At 35.5% G+C, this 22,161-nt stretch overlaps 2 protein-coding genes and 1 pseudogene across 2 annotated transcripts; all 3 read left to right on the forward strand.

Annotated features, from left to right (window-relative positions):
• The first annotated feature begins 3,730 nt into the window (after window positions 1-3,730).
• Window positions 3,731-7,055, forward strand: LOC113728629 (protein NRT1/ PTR FAMILY 4.5-like). The gene is made up of 6 exons (XM_072081388.1): window positions 3,731-4,037; window positions 4,147-4,243; window positions 4,642-4,859; window positions 5,229-5,672; window positions 5,774-5,901; window positions 6,014-7,055. Exons 1-6 carry the CDS (start codon window positions 4,035-4,037, stop codon window positions 6,903-6,905), a joined length of 1,782 nt encoding a protein of 593 aa, XP_071937489.1. The 5' UTR covers window positions 3,731-4,034; the 3' UTR covers window positions 6,906-7,055.
• Window positions 7,056-7,860: 805 nt separating this feature from the next.
• Window positions 7,861-10,784, forward strand: LOC113728630 (protein NRT1/ PTR FAMILY 4.5-like; annotated as a pseudogene).
• A 4,187-nt stretch (window positions 10,785-14,971) lies between these two features.
• Window positions 14,972-20,569, forward strand: LOC113731119 (uncharacterized). The gene is made up of 4 exons (XM_027256203.2): window positions 14,972-16,006; window positions 16,903-17,265; window positions 17,918-19,915; window positions 20,028-20,569. The coding sequence occupies exons 1-4, from the start codon at window positions 15,094-15,096 to the stop codon at window positions 20,369-20,371; spliced, it is 3,618 nt and encodes a 1,205-aa protein (XP_027112004.1). The 5' UTR covers window positions 14,972-15,093; the 3' UTR covers window positions 20,372-20,569.
• The last annotated feature ends 1,592 nt before the right edge of the window (window positions 20,570-22,161 follow it).

Below are 22,161 nucleotides of genomic sequence, written 5' to 3' on the forward strand. Positions count from 1 at the left end.
TGCCTGACCAATTGTATGGCTGATTAACATGGGCTGATTTGGCTCAAAATTAACTCGTACCCTATAGGTCGATGTTATCAACTTTAATACGTGAAAAATCTGATTGGCAACACCAAGATCGGTAACATTGGGAAATGGCACTTTGGACTCATTGTCAAAAAACTAGAACTTCAATCGATAAGAATGCACATATGGGAATCTTCATTGTTACAAACATCAGCTTTGGACTAGGATAGGAGCATATTATAATCTAGGTGCCATCTAGCGCATCGAAATATCGAAAACTGAATCTTGACATTAATCTTGAGTCTGCTAATCCTATTCGGAATTATAAACTAGGGCAAATTACACTTCACCCCCTGTGGTATAGCTAATTTTTACATAACCCTCCTATAGTTTTAAAAGTTATATGTAATCCCCTCATAGTTTAAATTAAAGTATCAAAATGACGGAAAGCATCATTCGTAACGAAACTTATGAAATTATTAAAATTACCCTTGTTTAAAAACTTAAATGATTGATGTAATCAAAATATATAAACATAATATACATTACACTCTGATCCCGTATGATTTTATATTTTATCATATAACCCCTTATGATTTAGTGTTTTATCACATAACCCTCTTATAGTTTTCAATATATGTACATAACTCCCATGCGGTCAATAAATAATTTTCAACTCTACATAGGGGTATTTTTGATATTTCCGTTGATTCCATTATAGATTGCAAATTCCGACACTTCCACACTTTAATCCAAATCATGAGAGAGTTATGTATAACTTTTGAAACTATAGGGAGAGTTATGTAAAAATACTAAACCACAGGGGGATAAAATGTAATTTGCCCTATAAATTATAAAACATAGAGAATTGTAAACAATTTCACTTTTTGATCACATAGCTTTTGTAATAATCATTTTTTTAACTAGATAGTTGACTTCATTCTTATCTTCAGTAGGTAATTTCTCTTACTAGAGACGAAACACTGATTTTTAACTTTTTTTTTTTTTTTTTTTTTGCAATTCTCTTGCATCCTACCAATTTCAGCTATCGTTGTTTCTTCAAAAATTGAGACCCTGGATCAGTAAAAACTTCCAAGCCCCTCCAAGTTATTGTGACTTTAATTACTAATGTAGATTCAAATATTAATACAAGTTATCTCTAAAGCGATACCATAATCTATACAAGATTTAAAAAGAGAACAATACTGTGTGATGTAAACATACAATGTCACTTTTTTAAAAATTCTAATCTACCCTTAATTCAAAGGCACATTAGTCCCAATATATTCTAGAAAAAACTTCCTAGAGATCAAATTACGACTTTCTTGTACTAACTCCCTCACATTCCTCCTTTTTCTTCATGAATTTTTAAATACAATAACTTCCTCTAAAGTAATAACTAGATTTTTTTAGATAAATACATATATGTCTACCATGTTATGTAACTTAACTTGAAAAAATAATCATACATTTTCTCGAAATAAGCACACAGCTAGGATGTGCAAAAGTACTAGCAATAATAAAGAGACGGTAAAGTTCCCCTTATTTAATTATTGCACCAGTGTGATAATCTACTTTATTGTAACTGCACAAATACATAATGATCTATGTTCTTTGTACTAATAGGACTATTGGCTTTTAATTTTGAGTATATATAACTGATCATCAAGGCGTTTGAATCCAGAAAAGTTCTCACGTTACACCATGAAATTGCCACTTTTAGCTTCGAGTTATACATGTTGTCCACAAAGAGTATAACCATGCAAAGAATACCATCTATCACTTTTGTTACAAGAATTGAAATATACAACCTCCCATGCTAATTTTGTGTCGGCCTTCCCACAAAATTCTGAACATATGTTTTCTTGTGAGCATACTTTAGCGTATCAAAAACTTTTGGACTGTTAATTTGTGACAATACTCCTCAAAATGATCTCCGTTGCAAAATTGGATCAACCAACTTCCTTTCCTCTTGAAAGATTATACATTGGCAAAATTGTGGATGCATCAGCCACAGAAATTTGCCGTTCTTATCCATCTATGACGACAGGAAAATATGACAAAGATGCTGAATTTGATTAGGGAATACATAATTGCTTCTATGAAATGCAGATAAATATTAATGTGGCCAAGTTGGCACTATCACATAGAAAAAGACGATGCTTATGGGTCGTCTTTTTCTAAGCATGTCTTTTTCTATATGACAGTGCCAACTTGACCACATTAACATTTATCGTTTGTTTTCGTTTCCGTTTGTAACTATAATTGATACTGCTTGGACACTCCCTCGTACTGTTTCTTAGTGGTGAAAATAAAAAACTTTATATTAAGTTTCTACCCTCAAGCTGGTTTTTCAACTTTCAAGTCACCAAAAGGAAAATGAAAACAAAATATTTGTACTGAAACATAAATGATTTCTTTTATTTTTAATTTCTTTTGAAACCTGTGTGTCCAATTTTTATATCATCACACATACTAGTGAAACTTCAAATTAGAACCTTTTGCTCTAGTGCAAAGGCAATATGCACAAACAGCCGTGTATATACAATTTCATGCCCCTTATTCTTGTTTTTGTTTTTCCTCACTATCGATTAATAGACCCTTCCATACTTACAGCTGCCAATTATTGTCAGGTTTACTAATTGGAATGTTCTATCTGTCATGAAATTGAAAGTTGAGGTATCCTGGCAAAGTTTAATATGGTTGCTTAGTAATTTTAATCCTTTGAAAGGAACACAAACTTCGGCACTCAAAGAGGTTAAAGATAAAATTTCTACAATTGAATGATGGTTGACGTGATCACAAATATTTTGGTGGAGGTTTGGATATTGTACACATTCCCATTTTTTTATATCAAAACGAAAGATTGATAGACCCCTCTAGTGGGAACTTGAAAGGGATAATGTTGGCGATTCTGTAAGCATAGAGTAAATGTAACTTGTAAAATGCAGTAATGTCGTATTGATTATCGCATTCATGCACTTACATAATGCAAGTTTCTGTCAAAAGAAGCATGAAGCATGAAATTACATAAATGAACTATTTTGTAAAATTCTAGAATTGAAGACTGTACATCTTTTTTTTTCTTTCCTTTCTAGATTGTGAAGTTATATATTTCTTCTACAACTCAATCAATTATAATCTGACAACGATAAACTGAGTTGTTATAGTTACTCTGAATTTTTATGTATACCCTGAGGTAAATTTCCACTAATATTCTTAACTGAAAATTGTTTCCAACTACAGACAATTATGTTTAGCTTTCTTGTTTTTCTCGTCTCCTAATTGCAAGACAAAGAGTGACGCCAGAGGAGATCTACTAGTCGCAATTGGAAAAACAAATTAGGTAAGATGTGGACGAAGGCTGCGACTTAAATCATATCGGTTCATTCCTTTTTCTTGCTTGTTTTTGTATTACCTCCACCCTTAAAGCTGCTCATTATGGACAAAGACACCAATTCATGGTTGTTGAATAAGTTAATCTTTCGCAGGGCTCTACTCTGTGTAGAATAATTAATGCCGTATTAATTTCAAGATTATTATTAAGGCTGTATTAATTTTGTATAATATTCATGTGCCGTCACGGGATTGTGTTCGACTGTTTCATCAATGGAATATTTCTTTTCCTAGCCGGCAACGTTCCAGTGGGTGTAGCATTTGTTTGTTTGGAAAAATGGCTGAAGTGAATCTAAAATGCAGACAACTTTGTCTTTTGAGTTGGCCGAGAGGGTAGAGTTGGTGTTATGTCTTTTTACCAACCCAGATTCAAGCCTCTTTTGGGACATCTGTCCATTACATAGAACTTACCTAGTACGAGTTATTACATAGGGCGGGGTTTACCCAGTGCGCCCTCTTGGATAGCGGCTGCGGGTTTTCGAGTAGCGACTGTGGTTCTTTTGTCAAAAAAAAAAAAAAATGCAGACAACTTCCATAATATTTATAGTTTGAACTCAAGTTCTATATATAATTCAACTTGCTACTCGAACTTTATTCTTGCATTAGGATCAGGGAACTGAAGAAGTATAGGAATGGTATTTTGAAGAAATCCACATTTCACTGCTGCACAATTTTGTGTATTTATTTTGTTTAAGACATGCATCAATATTGACCTTTTGTGTATTAATGTGGTTGTTTCGGTAGGGGAAACATGGGCTTATTGAAGGAAAGGTGGATTGGAAAGGAAGAGCAGCAACCAAGGATAAGCATGGAGGAATGCGAGCTGCATTGCCAATATTAGGTAATAACATTAAATTATCAGGGAGTACTTCAGATGGTAGTCATAATTACCTTAAAAACTATGGTTGATTGTTTATACTTTTGAGGTTTTTTTTTTTTTTTCAAAGATAGGAAGACCGGTAAAATATTAATATTGAATATCCAATTTTCTCTACGTCGAAGTAGAAGTAGAGGAGATTCTTGGATCAGCTAAATCCGTATTGAACTTTTTCGGGTTAATCTATTCTATTTTGGTTTCATATACTGGGGGAAAAACTAGCGTCTTGAACCCAAATAGATTAAAGTTTTCTTTTTAAATTCCCTTGGATGATAAACAAGTCAAGCGTGACAGTTTTCAACCTCAAAAGAAACCTGATTGGTGATTCAACCCCTTTTGCGGCATTATGGGTTATGCCACAGGTACATTCATGTTTGCCAACATGGCGGATTTGTCAATGGCAGTCAATGGGACGACATACTTCAATGGGGTTATGAACTTGAATATAGCAGATGCAGCTAACCAAATAACAAACTATTCGGGCACTAGCTACATCCTCACCATCCTTGTGGCAGCCCTTGCAGACACCTATCTTGGAAGATTTAAAGCCATTCTCATAACGGCATGTATTGAGTTTTTCGTAAGTACTCTTCATTTGTAACTAATCTATAATTTCATGAATGATTTAGAAATTTGAGGTAATAAGTGGTACAAAGATTTTTGGAGGGTCCAAAAATCTTCTTGGGGATCTTGAATGAATCTTTTAACACTCACATATTAGTTAAAGATTTTTTTTTTCCTTAATCTCTTTAAAATGCAAAAAGATGGCCATTTGTAACTAAACCAAATCTGCTCAAGTGTTCGATCTATCTTTGCTTATTTGAGTATCAAAATACATTGCTATTTGGAAAAATGGTGAGTGTTAAATGGTGAAAAGTCCTTGAAAGTAAGTTGTGATGTTTATTCTTGAAAGTGAGGTTCTGTCTTTACAATGTGATCTATGTTCTAGGGACTTGGATTATTAGCCCTACAAGCTCACTATGCCAAGCTGAGACCACCCCTCTGCAACAATCGTGATCCAAATGCTCATTGTGTTGAAGTGCATGGTGGTGATGCTGCGTTCTTGTTTGTTGCCCTTTACTTAGTTGCATTAGGAAGTGGAGGAATAAAAGCTGCACTGCCATCACATGGTGCTGATCAATTTGAAGAGGATGATCCAAAGGAAGCAAAGCAGATGTCAACATTATTCAATTGGTTGCTATTAGTCGTATGCATTGGTGGGGCGATAAGCGTAACTCTTATAGTATGGATACAAGACCACAAAGGTTGGGATATAGGCTTCGGCTTAAGCACCTTTGCCATGTTCCTGGGTATTGTAGTTCTTGTTGTTGGTTTGCCGCATTACCGTATACATGTTGTGAAAGGAAGTAGTGCCATCACTGAAGTCATTCAGGTTCATTAAAAGAGCTACTTTTTCCTTCATTCAAGAAGCTGGTTTGTCTATACTGGTATATTGAAAATTTGTTTGTGTCGATGCGTTTTGTTGTTTTATAGGTCTATGTAGCAGCGTTCCGTAATAGAAAGCTTCAACTCCCCGATGATCCCTCTATGTTGTATGAAATGAGTTTAGACAATGAAGCTGCAACAAAAGCAGAATTTCTACCTCACACTTCTGATTTGAAGTAAGTTTTTGAGATTGGTGCAAAATCTACGATCAATAACATACAAGGAATGCAATCAGTATGTCTTTCAATTTATTGTTTCGCTGACAAAATGTTAGTGAACTTTCTCTAGGTTCTTGGACAAAGCAGCCATCCAGACGCCACCAACAGAATCTGAAGAAACAAATCCTTGGGAACTTTGCCGAGTGACACAAGTAGAAAATGCAAAGATTCTTCTGAAGATGCTTCCTATCTTTTGTTGTTCCATAATTATGACCCTATGCTTAGCCCAACTCCAAACCTTTTGTGTTCTGCAAGGTACCACCATGGACACAAATATTACCAAACATTTTCAGGTACCACCTGCTTCTCTCCCCATCATTCCAATCATTTTCCTGATCATTCTTGTACCCATCTATGATGGATTAATAGTTCCATTTATCCGGAGATTCACTGGTCTCCCCACTGGCATAACTTATTTGCAACGAGTAGGCGTCGGCCTGGTTCTTTCTGCCGTGTCAATGGCAGTTGCTGCATTTGTGGAAGTCAAGCGAAAAAACGTTGCACGATCTCACAACATGCTTGATGCAATCCCGCTACTCCAGCCATTGCCCATCCATGTCCTTTGGTTGTCATTTCAGTACTTCATATTTGGGATAGCTGACATGTTTACATATGTTGGACTTCTTGAATTTTTCTATTCTCAGACACCTAAAAAGCTAAAAGCCCTTTCTTCCTGTTTCTTGTGGACCGCAATGGCAATTGGGTATTTTTTGAGCACCATACTCGTCAACATAGTTAATGGTGCAACAAAGAGAATCACAAAAAGTGGAGGTTGGTTGGCCGGCAACAATCTCAATAGAAACCATTTGAACCTCTTCTACTGGCTACTTTCAACATTAAGCATAATCAATTTTTTGATCTACTTGTTCTTTGCCATGAGATACAAGTACAGGCCACAGACTATAGATGTTTCGGATGAGGCTAAGCCAAATGAGCTGGAGAAAGTTGACCCACAGAATTAAAAAGGAATCCAACGGAGCTGAAATGCATTTAGTTTCAGTAAACATGGAAATCGAAGTTTTTTTATTGTAGAAGGTCAATTCAGGATAAGAAAATTACGTATTTCAATTGTTCATGAGCATTGTAATAAAAATTCACTTGAGAAAGAAAAACTGTCCATATGAGCTAGTATTCTCTCTCTCTCTCTCTCTCTCTCTCTTTTGTCCACATGAGTATTCAACTATTCATATGAGGTTAGGATCATCTCCGTTGGATTTCTCTCCATTGCTCTCTCCATCTAAATACATTTAAATAACTAGAACTTTATAAATCATCCGATTGTGTCATTACTTTTCTTTTAATATCTAGATCAACATACTAAAAAATGATATTGATATTCTTTTGACAATATTTTGGCTTTCAATTTACATGAAACATTTGAATGATGAAATATGAGTTAAAATTATAAAAAAATTTATACTAACTAATCAGACGGTAAAATTTAGTCAATTTCATATGAAATTTTATATATAACATACATAAGTGACAAAATATATTATGAACGGTGTTGATTTTTAAAAGTAGTTTTTAAATTAATTTTATTAGAGTGTAATGGAGGGAGATTCTTTCTATTGTAATGGAAAGATGCTTAGCCTATTTATTTGTATTCTTTTCTCCTTGTGCCTTAGATCAGTGTGGTTGTTGGTTCCCTACGGCTAAATTTTAGCACTAAGTGATCCCGAAACCGAATCCACTAGCTCAATGCCTCTTTAAAAAAAAAGAAAAAAAGAAAAAAAATTCTCTAACCACTAATTACTCTCATGAGCCTGAGGGAGAGTTTGATAACTCCATTAAGCAATTAAACTTAATGCACGAAATCCTTTTCCTATTAAGCTTGTTTCATGGCATAATTTGTTTACATTTCAATATATTATAACCTACTTAATTTGTATATAATATTTTAATGTGAAAGTTGTATCACTTGGTTGGTGAATTATTGAACTAGTGCAATAATCTTCGATCACAAAAATTATGTCAAACTTTTACATGTTTTCATACATATACACATAGTCCCTCTCACTCACCTGCACTTTTACACCTAGTCTCTCTCCCTCTCTTTCCCTCTCTCGGATAAATAAGCACAATTATTTTCTTTAACGACATATGCTTTAAAACATAACCCCTCCTTCAAACACATAATATATATATATATATATATATATATTCTTTTCTTAGACACACATGTTCACACATAAAATACGTACTCTCTCTCACGCAAACACACAATGGCACTTTCCATATTACGTCCTGTTGCCCGAGTGAAGATGGTGGAGTAGGCAGCGCCTCAATGCCAAGATGAGCTGCCATTCTTTGCAGGTGCTCGGCACTCCTTTTGTTCTCCTTCTTACCCTTCTTCACTTTAGCCTCAATGCACATCAATTTGTCCAAAATCTTCTTCCATGGAGGCTGATTATCTACTGGCCGTGGAGGTGGTTGGGAAGATGAGGCTTGAGCCGGAATTGGGTTGAGAAGGGGAAGCTCTTGCACCTTGTTCAGCTTCTTGTTGAGAGGGCTGCCCTTCTCCTCCTTGTGGTACTCCACTTGGCCCCTCGCCTTGCACCAAGTTCCTTCCAAAATTGAATGAGATTTCCAATCTCTGGCATATAGGCATATCCAAAGCATTTTAGGAAGGAATAGGAGGAAGGGTGAGGTTGGTCAAATCCACTCCAGCCTTCTCAAAAGCTAAAGTGAGAAATCAGGCATATGGGAAAGCATGATGTGGATCTCTGCTCCTAACCACCATGTACATGTGGCTAATAACAATGCTTCCAACAAAATAATCTTCCCCGGTTCCACCCTAGTGATCATCTTATCCAAGAAGCAAATATCACTCATGCGAGCCTCATTAGTTCCACTTGCTCTTGGAATGATGTTGGAAAAAAACAAGTACAAGATCAATCCATGCTTGGCTTGGAATGAAGAAGTAAGCATGGATTGCTTTCTGATCTTGCGAGTACCAGTGTATCCAGCTTGTAAATGCCCAGGAGCTTCCCCAATTCTCCAATCACTAGGAGGTGTGAAGGACTTCTTCAAATCGACAGGATCACCCTTCTTGGCTGCCCCCTAGCCAATCATGCGAGTCCACTTGATGGATATGAACTTCTGTCCCCCCAACTTTGGTTGTGATATCCTCAAGGCGAAGTGGATCAGATCGTATGCAAGTCCCCCCGACTATCGTACGCATGCTGTGACAGGGAATAGTGCCATCACTGAAGTTATTCAGGTTCATCTAAAAGCTAACTTTCCTTCATTCAAGAAGTTGATTTGCCTGTGCTGTAGATGTTGAAAGGTTAATTTGTGTCTGAATACCTTTTGTTGTTTTATAGGCGTACGTAGCAGCATTCCATAATAGAAAGCTTGAACTCCCTGAGGACTCATCTACGTTGTATAAAATGAGTTTAGACAATGAAGCAGCAATGCAAGCAGAATTTCTCCCTCACATTGCTGATTTCAAGTAATTTTTTGATCTTAATGCAAAATCTAGCTATAATCAGTTTTAAGCAATGCAACAGTATTTCCATTGATTGCTTCGTAACACCATTTTGGCCTACTTCTCCAGGTTCTTGGACAAAGCAGCCATCCAGAAATTCACAATAGAATCTGAAAAACCAAACCCTTGGAAGCTTTGCCGAGTCACTCACGTAGAAAATGCAAAGATTCTTCTGAAGATGCTTCCAATCTTTTGTTAGTACCATCATTATGACCCTTTGCCTTGCCCAACTCCAAACCTTTTGTGTCGAGCAAGGTGCCACCATGGACACAACCATTTTCAAGTACCACCAGCTTCTCTTCCCATCATCCCAGTCAGTTTCCTGATCATCCTTTTACCCTTCTATGATCAATTAATACTTCCATTTATCAGGAGATTCAATGGTCTCCCAACCGGCATAACTTGCAACGAGTAGGCATCGGCCTGGTTCTTGGTGCCGTGTCAATGGCAGTTGCTGCACTGGTGGAAGTTAAGCGACAAAACATTGGCCGATCTCACAACATGCTTGATGCAATCCCAGCACTCCAGCCATTGCCCATCAATGTCTTTTGGTTATCTTTTCAATACTTTATATTTGGGATAGCTGACATGTTTACGTACGTTGGACTTCTTGAATTCTTCTATTCCCAAACACCAAAAAAAAAAAAAAAAGTTAAAGCCCTTTCTTCCTGCTTCGTGTGGACCTCAATGGCCTTGGGTTATTACTTGAGCACCATAGTTGTCACGATAGTAAACCGTGCAACAAAGGGAATCACAAGAAGTGGAGGTTGGTTGGCATGGAAACAATCTTAAGAAAAAGCATTTGAACCTCTTCTATTGGTTACTCTCAATATTATGCTTAATCAATTTTCTCATTTACTTGTTCTTTGCCATGAGATACAAGTACAAGTCACAGGACGTAGATGTTTCAGATGGGTCTAAGCTACATGTGCTGAAGGCAGTTGACCCACAGAATTAAATGGGAGTCCAACAGAAACAAGGTCTCTCCAGTTGAGATCTATCCAATTCAACCCGTTTAATGTAAATTTTTACACATTTAATTTAAACTTGTGCTACTTTGGTGTAATCATAAATTTTTCTTCAACTTATTTGTACGAGTTGATAAAACTTTATGATTACATCAAATTTATGCGAGTTTAAACCAAATGTTACAAGAATTACGTCAAATAGACAAAGTTTTCTTTGCAATGTTGAAATGCATTAAGTTTTCAATGAACATGGAAGGCGAAGTTGCTGCTTTCGACATACTCAGTTCTAGTATAGCAATACTGTATCTCAGTTATCCATTGGCATTGTAATGATTAGTCACTTCGAAAGTAAAAAAATATGCTTATGAGTATTCATTTGCGAATTTTTCCTTTTCTAAAGTGGATCACTGTGGTTGTTCATACTTCATAGCGTTCCATATCTGTTCCTAGCGATAGGTTTTGGCCCTAAGTGAACCCAAATCCTACCCTCCCAGTTCGACATTCATTTCTACCCTTAAAAAAAAAAAATAAAGAAATCCGATACTCATCCCTCTCAAGGGACTTGGAGAGGTACAGTTCTGTTATAGTATGCGGTTTAATGCGATTGTTATACTTGTTTTAGTATATAGTTTTCATTCACATTATATTATTATTATACACAATATATGTAGATTACGTTGTTATTATTCATATACACTAATTTTTCAACAAATAGAACAACATAATATGATTATATACCAAATAATTTAACAAATATAATAAACTTATAGAGTTGACAAAAGCACAGGCATACTTCTAATCTCTTTCAAAGTTCCTCAGTGCCTTCAAAAAATAAAAGGGAAATTGAATTGATTAGAAATTTATTGCCTACTACTACTATGATTTAACCCAATTCTTGGACAATGAAAGGTTTATCCTACTAAATCATATGCTTTGAACTTTCAACAAACGTCTTTAGCCTACTGCTGCATGGTTTACCAAATAATGTGTGGTATGCAATAACAACTCGAAGGTCCCATTTCCTTTGTCTGCTTTTAGACCATAAAGGGTCTTTTTTTTTTTTTTGTGTGGATTAACTGCCTATATGTTGATAAAACAGTAATTTTTTTACACTAACAAATTTGAATATATACTACATATATATATGATTCAAATTTTAAATTTAAATTCACCTTATGTAACATAATTTAAATCTACTAATATATAAAAGATTATATATTAATAGTATATAAAAAATTATCCTTTTTCCCCCCTTATTTGGTTTGATGATGATTAAACGTCATAGGTCTTGACTTTTAACAAAAAATTAGGCTGAGCCACGGTAGACTACTGGACTTGGCCACTTTTTCTTCATTCTTTTCAAATCAAACAGCAGACTTAGCTACTAGTGGCACAAGAAAGAAGAAGCCTGTGGCCGCCCACGTCTTCGTCAGAGGTTCTCCGTTTTGCAGCCATAAGTTTCTACTTTTGTTTTTTTTTTTTTTTAATAAATCGATGGTAGGGTACGTGCATATTTTTCTTTTTTTTGGTTAAAATAGTGTTAGCATTTGATTGCTATGTTCACATGACAAACAAACAAAAATAAGGAAGCAATAGTCATTGTCTAAAAGGGTTTGATACCTATGTAGTTTAAGGGAAGACTTGTTATTTATATAAATAGGATTGTTAATGAAGTTGGATTGGATCAACTTCGACCTGTTTGGTTCGAAATTGTGAAGACAAGCCTAGGTTCTCACTAGGTTTGGCCAGATTAAAGCCCGACCTAAATAATTTCTATATAGATATATTCATTGTACATATAATAATGTGCATAATTCAAACTATTTTATATTAAAATGTATACAAATTATTTTTATACATATTTTTATAATTAATATATAATATCAAAAATTGTATATTATTTATGAGATTGGACCGAACTTGAACTATACGTAAAATTTTAATATAACTTTGAGCCAAGTACAAGCTTCATAGTGTCTGTGTGTGTATATATATATATATATATAAGGGGGTATTAGCCTTGCCTCTTTAGCAATTAAAAGCTTTTTCCTAAAATACTAAAATTGTGGCTTATCAAGCCTAACAATTAAGGATGGAACTGGGGGGGGGGGGGTGGCGGGGTGGGTGGGGGCTGAGGAGTCTAACTTCTAGATACTCATATATTTTCCCCTTACATTTTGAAAATTTCTTATGTCCTTGAGACCATGTGACACTTTACAATGGAAAATGTAATGCACTCCATGTGAGAGGGGGGCGGGGGGGAGAGGGGGAATTAAAAAAAACTATTATTCAAAAAATATAAAAAAATAGTTAAAGGTCCTAGGCATTTCTATATGTTCCCTAACAACCCCTTCAGAGATGAGCAATCTTTTCAACTAAACCCTAGTTGACATTGTAAAACTGTTTAGCAAATGAGTTTTTTGGGTGTTTGTCTAAAACTTTATTGTAACTTACTGTCGAAATTGTAGGAAAAATTTTTGTAGTATGTAAATTTTTAATATTTTGAAATATACAGTTTAAATTTTTTGAGAAATTTTTTAAGATTACAGTTTAAAATTTTTTTGAGAAAACAAGCCAACGTAACAATTTAGTATGCAAGAATGAACGCAATTCGAGCAGGAAAACCCTCAAATACATTACTACTGTACACAACCACACAGAAAAAAAATGCAGAAGGAGAAATTAGGGTTTTCAGTGCAACTGAATCTAATGCTTATTGGGCGTTTTAGTTTGAAATCACTTCACACCCAAAAAGAAGAACAAATAATTCATTTTGGGTCTTTAGTGGCATTCAAATACAAGCACAAATGTGGTGGACATTCTCAGATTGTGCTGTTTCCCTCTTGCTTGTTGCTTCGTCAGGTCCCCTCTTTACATTGTATTGTGTTGGTGGGAATTTTTATTGAAAACTATGGGTGTTGACATTTTTGTTCCACTTTTTTCTGTAATCAATATTTTGTTCAACTTTTTCGTTAACTATTAAGATATTTTTCGATTGTATATGGTACAAAATACGTTACAACTTAAGGTGTACAACTTTTTTTTAAGCTCTATATCTCTTAACTTTAGTATTGTCGAATAGTCAATGCCTCATGAATAATTTACTCTGCTTTGGACAATGAAGGACAGGAATTTGCTCATGAATGATTTATTGGTGCATACCCTACTATCTGCTTAAGTTGAATTGTTAGACTAGTTGCCTCAAAAAAAATTTTTTTTTTATTAGATTAGTTTGTTTGGATAACATCTCCTGCGCTACCACCCGTAGAAATATTCTAAGAACATTACTGTACAAGATGAAGGAAAATATAAACCATTCAACTTCATTTTTGCCCATACTCTACACACAGTACACGCTAAAGAGAAGTCCAAGATTGCGCTATTTAAAAAGAAAAAGAAACTGTTCTGAACCACAAATGATAGTTTCAGTTACGAGAACTAGTTAGTTAGTTTTTACTTTAGATAATTTGTTTATATATCGGATTAGAATGGAAATACTCTATATTGACCACTCCTTTGGTTTCCACTACGGAATGACATTGACGACCATATGAGCCGTCAATGATTTTAGTGGGTTTATGTAATGTTCCCTTTGACAAAAACTGATATTTGGTAGTATTTGCAAAGAGGCAAAGGAAGTAAAATTGACGAGTCAATGAATGAAGAGGATAAGAAAGCCCTTGACGAAGAGGTAGAGTACACACTTTTCGTAGTTGCCTGGTAAAAATTCATCAATCATTATCATTATCATTATCAGTATAACTAGTTTGAAAAATGCCATAACAAACTTTTGATTGCTTGTGGCATTGTGAATACAGTCGTAACATATTTTGATAGCAACAAAACTTGCAAAATGTTTGAAGGCACTTAAAATAGTAGAAGAACTCTTATCACTAACAAAGTTGGACTTGGGAAAAAACCAATTTGTTCAGTCTGATTATTATATCCGTTACTCTCTTCTCTGTCCTATTAAAAGTATTATATTTTTTATTTTGAAATATTTCAAAACATTTGTAATGTTACAAAATTCAAAACTATCTTTACTCTCTATTTTCAATATTGTCCCTACTTTTATTCATACGTATCTTACATTGAAATTTAAAATTTAGGAGACAAAATTAAAAAAAGAAGTACAAATATCATAATTAAAATATTATTTTAAAAAAGTTGGATTCTCAAAAACGATCAAAAATATGAGATGAAAGGAATATAACATTAGCGGTACAATTATGTTATATTATTGTACTGAAATTATACAAAGCATTTTATTATGTACACTACTTTTTGTACAAATACAATTGTATAATATGATAGCACATCAAATAATGGAACAAATATAGCAACTGGGCATGTACTTGTCCCAAATTCCCAAAAAAACTTATGAACGAATTTTTTAGATAAGGTTCATAAGGATGTCTATTATTGACCACTGCTTCTGTCATACACGCCATGCATGATTACTGCTTGATAAAAGTCTAAACTTAAAGTAGAACGAAAACGATGGGCGCCCTCATCCGCATGCATGATTACAGCTCTTCCTTTCTCACTCAAAGTTCGAATAAGTAACTTATCATCACTCATAATTTGTTAGCCTTTTAAATATCCGTGCAATCAATTGGTTGAATGTCCCTAGTATATATCTCTAGGTAAGCATCTATTGGAAGCCTGTGCCATTTTCCACCTAGTAAAATCATGGGAAACAGATGTTTCTTCTTTGCTGCTCTGTTCATGGCAAACTCTGTAACACTTATTCTAGCTACTACTCCAGCTCATAACCTCAGTACCGATGTATCTGCTCTTCTTGGCTTCAAAACCTTGATATCTTCCGACCCTTTCGGAGTCTTGGCCAGTTGGAATTCAAATAACTCTGTCTGCAATTGGTTTGGAGTCGCTTGTAATCATGTCAATAACCAGAGAGTCACCGTCTTGAATCTTTCTGACTCCAGCATTGGAGGATCTATAGGTCCCCAGTTGGGAGACCTCTCATTCTTAACTTCATTAGATCTCAGCTACAACAACTTTACTGGATTCATCCCAACTGAATTGGCTAACTTGCATGCTCTAGAGGATCTGAATTTGGGATACAACAATATATCTGGAAAGATCCCATCATGGCTTGGAGCCTTGCCAGGACTCCAGCTTCTACTTCTCAACAACAATAGTTTCGCAGGTGTGATCCCAGTTTCTTTGAGCAATATCTCAAAGTTGGAGACATTAAATCTGGAGTATAATCTTTTGGAGGGAAATATTCCACAAGGGATTGGTAATCTTTCGAATTTGAGGACATTAACACTAGGACATAACCTTCTTACTGGATCCTTACCTTCTAGCCTTTTCAACATGTCTTTCTTGGAAGAAGTTGATCTCTCTGGTAATAGTTTATCAGGCCATCTTCCATCGGATATCTGCAATGGTAACTCCAAACTCAAAGGGCTTCAACTGTCGTCAAATTTTATTGAAGGTACAATTCCAGCATTCATATACAGATGCAGGAACCTTGAGCTTTTATCACTGTCCTACAATCAATTTGATGGAAGCATACCTCGAACACTTGGATACTTGACCAAGCTCAAGGATTTACATCTTGGGGGAAACAATTTTAGAGGTATGGACTCAATCGTTATTACCTTTTTTCCTCACATACATCAATCGTTATAGTAATTTTTCTACAAAAAATCCTAGAAAATACAATCCAAACAAGGTAAGGACGAACTACTTTCTCATAAAAAAGTTATATATTCAAATTCTAATATCGATATAATAGATGTGTTAGTGGGTTATGGCCCTTATGGGCAATCTGCCATATAATAGTGATCCGAATTGAACTCACACAATCTTTACTTTATCCAAGGAAAAAAAAAAAACCCTAGTCTCAAGAGTATGTCTTGTCCTGTGATAGTGATCGAAACTAAACCTACCTAAACTTTACTTTATCCAAAAAAAAAAAAAATCCTATTAACAACTTATGATCTCAGAGGCATGTTCTACCTTTAAAAAAATCTTAGTCTCGAGAGGTTGCGATGTCCTGTGGCAGTAATTAGAGTTAAACCCACCCAAACTGGTGGTAATTAGAATTAAACCCACCCAAACTTTACCTTATCCCAAAAAAAAAAAAAAACTGTTAGTGACTTATGATTTGTGGGGATACCAAATAAAAAAATAGAAAAAAGTGGGACGCACACGAGACCCAATGGTTAGAGATAAAGTGCCTTACCAACTTGTCTATAGTTCGTTGTCACCATCATGCTACTTCTATAACGGGTTCATTTTCTTGATTAAAAAAGTTGGATTCTTGAATTACTACATTTTATCAACATATACAATTTGTACACATGCTGTATTGAGGCTCGATCACTAGTCGTCAATTATGCTATGTTAGACATTTTGATATAGGTGGGTACCTAATAATGTTACCATTGTATGTTGTCGAGCAAATTCATATTATTGACTCTTGAAATATAACTTTTCAAATAGAAACATATCTTTTCTGTTGCAATATAGGTGGAATTCCGTTGGAGATTGGAAATCTTACGCATTTGGAGCAACTGGACATGCAAAGTAGCTCACTAACTGGAAGAATACCATCATCTATTTTCAATATATCCTCACTGAGAATGATTGATTTTTCTAACAACAGCCTCTCAGGAAGCTTTCCTGTAGACATGTCTTACAATCTTCCCGCACTTGAGGAGCTATATCTTTTTACCAATCACTTCAATGGCTCAATTCCATCCTTCATATGGGAATCCAAGAATCTTGTGATGGTCAGATTGTCAGAAAACAACTTCACAGGAGGCATATCGAGAAGGGTTGGGAACCTAACTTCACTAAAAGGACTTGATCTAGATGACAACAAGCTGACAGGTATGGAATTTCTGTGACCAATGCTTGATTTGGAATTTCTGTGACTAACTCCTCCCATCTGGTCAATGCTTGATTTGGATTTCAATTTTCCTCTGTATGTGTATAGTGCTTGAGATATGTATAGCAGAGAATATCGAATTGCATACCCTGTCTTTCAATTTATAGTACACGTCCTCGTGCGCATACATTGCATGATATTAAGTGTATACTAATCCAGAAAGAGTAATTATGTTAGAGCTCTATCCACGCAGAGTGCAAAACCTTTAAGCAGTAGTGAAAGTTCATGATCATGATTGGTCAGAGCAATCTATTTCAAGTACTTTATAAGTATCCTGGCGTAGTACTTGCATCAGTATGTAAAGCCTAAAAATCTTACTCAGCCTTGACTTAACCTGCCACCTTGATTATCTAAAACCTTTGTCACTGGTGTGCATAGAGAAATAATACTTGAAATTGTACATTTATATGCTGGTCCTAGAACTTCAGAACAAATCATAGAACTTGTAGCTGGTACATACTTTTTTTCTATAAGCATTTTGTATCGAGACATCTTCAAACGTCCAACCGTTTAAAGCATTTTTTTTTTTCCAAGCTAAGCACTTTTGTCTATCTTCAGATTTCAAAAACTAATGCAAGCAGTCATTTGGAACAGGTGAAATACCTGTTGAGATAGGTAACAATGCCATTCTCCAACGACTTGCACTTGGTTACAATAATCTTGCAGGTCACGTCCAACCTGGATTCTTCAACATGTCGTCATTGACATTGTTGGTCCTGGACAATAACCACTTCTCTGGCCCTCTGCCTACAAGCATGTGGACAACACTTCCAAATATTGAGCGAATTTATCTATCTACGAATAAATTCACAGGGATGCTCCCAAGTTCTATATCCAATGTTACTAAGCTTACCTTGCTAGCCATGATTGAAAACTCTTTGACTGGCCCAATACCAAACACAGTAGGTGACTTGAAATTCTTGAGGAGACTTTATCTTGGAGGGAATAACTTCACCAGAGAATCTTCGACTGAAGAATTGACTTTCATATCTGCTTTAACAAAGTGCAGAGAGTTCGAAGCTGCGGAATTATCACTGAATCAATTCAATGGTTTCCTGCCAAGTTCAATTGGGAACTTTTCCGCATCTCTTCAATCGTTCAATTGCTTTTTATGCAAAATTAAGGGACCTATTCCAAGTGAAATTGGAAATTTGACTAGCTTGCAGTCCATAAATTTAGATAGCAATGAGTTTACAGGAGTTATCCCATCAACACTTGGGAAATTAAGTCAAGCTGATCGCATATATCTTGAGCACAATAAACTGCAAGGAAACATCCCCCCTGAGCTTTGCCAACTGAAGAATCTTGGTGATTTATATCTTCACAACAATATGCTCCAAGGTCCAATACCACATTGCTTGGGTGAAATCAAGTCCTTGAGACGACTCTTTTTGCACTCCAACAATTTGACCTCAACCATTCCAATGACTTTATGGGAACTTAAAGATCTCTTGGGTCTAAATCTGTCCTCAAACTTTTTGACCGGTCACCTTCCAGCAGAGGTTCAGAACTTGAGGGTCATTACACAATTAGACTTATCATGGAATGAACTTTCAGGTGATATTCCAAGTACTCTTAGCAGTGCTCAATCACTTGTTTATCTGTCATTGGCACAAAATAGATTTCAAGGAGATATTCCTGAGTCTCTTGGAAGCATAATGAGCTTGGAACATTTGGATCTATCTCATAATAATCTTTCTGGAAGGATACCAAAGTCATTCGAGAAGCTTAAATACCTAAACTTTTTGAATGTGTCTTTGAATAAATTAGAAGGAGAAATTCCAAATGGTGGACCTTTTGTTAACTTCACTGATCAATCATTTCTGCAAAACTCTGCTCTGTGTGGTTCAGATCGTTTACATTTCTCACCTTGCAAAACAGAAACACATTCCAAATCAAGGTCAAAAACGGTTCTAAGGTACATTTGGCTTCCTATTGTATTTGGTATCCTAATTGTAGCTGTGATCGTATACTTGTGGGCGAGTAAACAAAGACAAAGTGTAGGCTTACCACAGACTGATTTCTCATTGCCTCATACCTGGAGAAAAGTTTCCTACCTGGAACTTCTGAAAGCAACAGATTCTTTTAGCACAAAAAATCTACTTGGGACCGGAAGTTATGGTTCTGTGTATAGAGGAACACTTGCTGATGGTTCCAATATTGCAGTTAAAGTTTTCCACTTGCAATCAGAAGGAGCAATCAGGACCTTTGATTCTGAATGTGAAGTATTAGCAAGTATACGACATCGAAACATTATTAGAATCCTCAGTTGTTGTAGTAATGAGGATATCAAGGCCTTGGTGCTGGAGTATATGCCAAAGGGGAGCCTCGAGAGCTGGTTATATGCAGGCAATTACTTTCTAAACTTTCTACAGAGAACACATATTGCAATTGACGTTGCATCAGCTCTAGAATACCTTCATCATGATCACATGCCACCCATTGTTCATTGTGATTTAAAGCCTAGCAACATCTTGATCGACAAAGATATGACAGCATGCATCTGCGACTTCAGCATTGCCAAACTTTTTGGTGAAAGGGAAGTTTTGGTGCAAACCAAGACCTTAGCAACAATTGGTTACATGGCTCCAGGTAAGCTTTGTTTCAATAAATTTACCTTGACTACCTAGTCTATTTTTCGTTTGCACTTAAGAAACAATATTACTCGGAAATATTGATTTGATGAATGTACATGCTATTATAGAATATGGAACAGAGGGTATAGTATCTCCAAGTGGTGATGTCTACAGTTTTGGTATAATCTTGCTTGAAATGTTCACATTGAAGAAACCAACTGATGATACTTTTGGGGAAGAATTGAACTTGAAGCAGTGGATTATGGAGTCACTACGGGAAAGTTCCATAATGGATGTTGTTGACAGAAATTTAATTGGACAAGACGATGTTCAACTACAAGGAAAGAAAGAATGTCTGGAAGATATCTTTCATCTTGGGCTAGATTGTTTAGCTGATTCACCACATGGGAGGATCAACATGAGGGATATTGTGCTTAGGCTCAAAAAGATCAAAGCAAAATTACTTAAATGAAGTAGTCTGATGAGTTGCAACAAAACCCGTTTTTTAACAGGAAATTTTCTTCCTTTTAGGAATAGTCCTTGCATAATTTGAAGGCTGAAGCATTTCCTGACTTTTTGAAGAAAGTATACTGCTGTAATTAGCTGTTTTGGAGTTTTTCGAGAAGTGATGAGATAACTGATTTACAGAATAAAGGCTGTTTTTATTGTATTCATTTCTTCTTACACAATTTTTCCTCCCGGATTCGTTGGTTAGAAATGGCTGCTTTCAAATGCACTTTTAAAATGGTACTTCGTACTTTCTATGCTCTCTAGTATGCGTGTCAGAAAGATACAATAAACACAAGGGTTCATCCCCTCCTCCCTCCCTCTTCCTCCTCCAGTAATGTTAGGGCCAACATTAAGTATTACCGCTATGGTTTTAGACTTCTTAATTCGATTCGCATTCCTCTACCTACTTCTAGTAGTATTTGCATCTCACCTTAGTGTTCAAGAACTAGTTTTTAAGTAAAACATTGATAATTTCTTTAATGGCTATATCTATACTAAGTCTTCTTTTCAAAGTGTTCAAGTTCAATACCGATTAATGGCCTTACCTCGAATAAGAGATTAGCATAATTTAAATTCAAAAAGTGTTTTGTTTAGACTACAGAAGCCAAAATTTCACTAGGTAGTGAAGTTAAAATAGATTAGGATAAATTATCTTTTACACCAGGTAATTTTGTAATTTACCACATAACCCCCTCTTTATAGTTTAAAATCTTATATATAACCCTCTCATAATTTGGGTTGTTAGCTGACAGGTTGTCGAAGCCTGTGCAATAATAAATACCTGCTCAAACTAAAAGTAATTTCTGTAGATAGTGGTGAACAGGGTCGAATCCACAGGGACTGGGAGTAATTGTTTCTTTTCAAATTCACAGTGACAAAGGGGTGTTTTTATCTCAGAGGTGACAATTTAAGCAATTCAAATAAAATCTAAGAAACTACTAAAAATTAAATAACAAATTACTAAAATCTAATTAGTGATAATTAAGGATCTAGCCAAGAAATAACTTCAGCAATGGTTCACCTAATTGATCATCGATAAGCAAAGGCAATTCCAATTATTTACTAATAAATAGGTTATAACTGCCAAACAAGCGATGGCAGTCAACCCCTCCTTACTGTGTCGGTGATCAAGGTACGTCCGTTAATCACTGCTCTAATTAAGAAATAATCCTAGGTACGCCCGTAGAATTTAATTCCCCAGCTGCCTTACGTATTAGAGGAGCCCTATTCTAACCAAATAACGCACTACCAGGGTTATTTTAGATTAGCCCGCGTATTCCCCTGACACAAATCTAATCATGCCAGTTGTCACTATTTTAGAGCAATTAAACAATTACGGATTTAATGCCCTAATTGACAATAGATTACCCAATCAACTAATTATCTGGATCCAAGACAATCAATTAATTAAATAATCACAAGCACTGCAAATAAGGAAAATGCGAATACTAATAAATAAAAGAAAAAGATAAAATTAAATCGATCTCACAATTTTAGGCGAGCCAAGGCCTCCGTTGTTTCTTGACTAGAAAAGGAGATTTAGTTCATCCCGGATAAAAAAGACCCAAACAGAATTGCAGCAACAATTGTGGCCATTGTCTCCAAGAATTGGGAAAATTCAATTCGTCAAAGGAAGAAAGAAAAGCAAGTTGCAGCAACTGATTCTATGGTTTCTACTTGTCCAGGCATACGAGAGAAAACTACGCAAGAATGGAAAATGGAAAAGTCAAAGTTGTTTAATCTCCCCAGACC

The sequence above is a fragment of the Coffea arabica genome, chromosome 2e, assembly GCF_036785885.1.
Source record: "Coffea arabica cultivar ET-39 chromosome 2e, Coffea Arabica ET-39 HiFi, whole genome shotgun sequence".
In the NCBI taxonomy this organism is placed as follows: domain Eukaryota; kingdom Viridiplantae; phylum Streptophyta; class Magnoliopsida; order Gentianales; family Rubiaceae; genus Coffea; species Coffea arabica.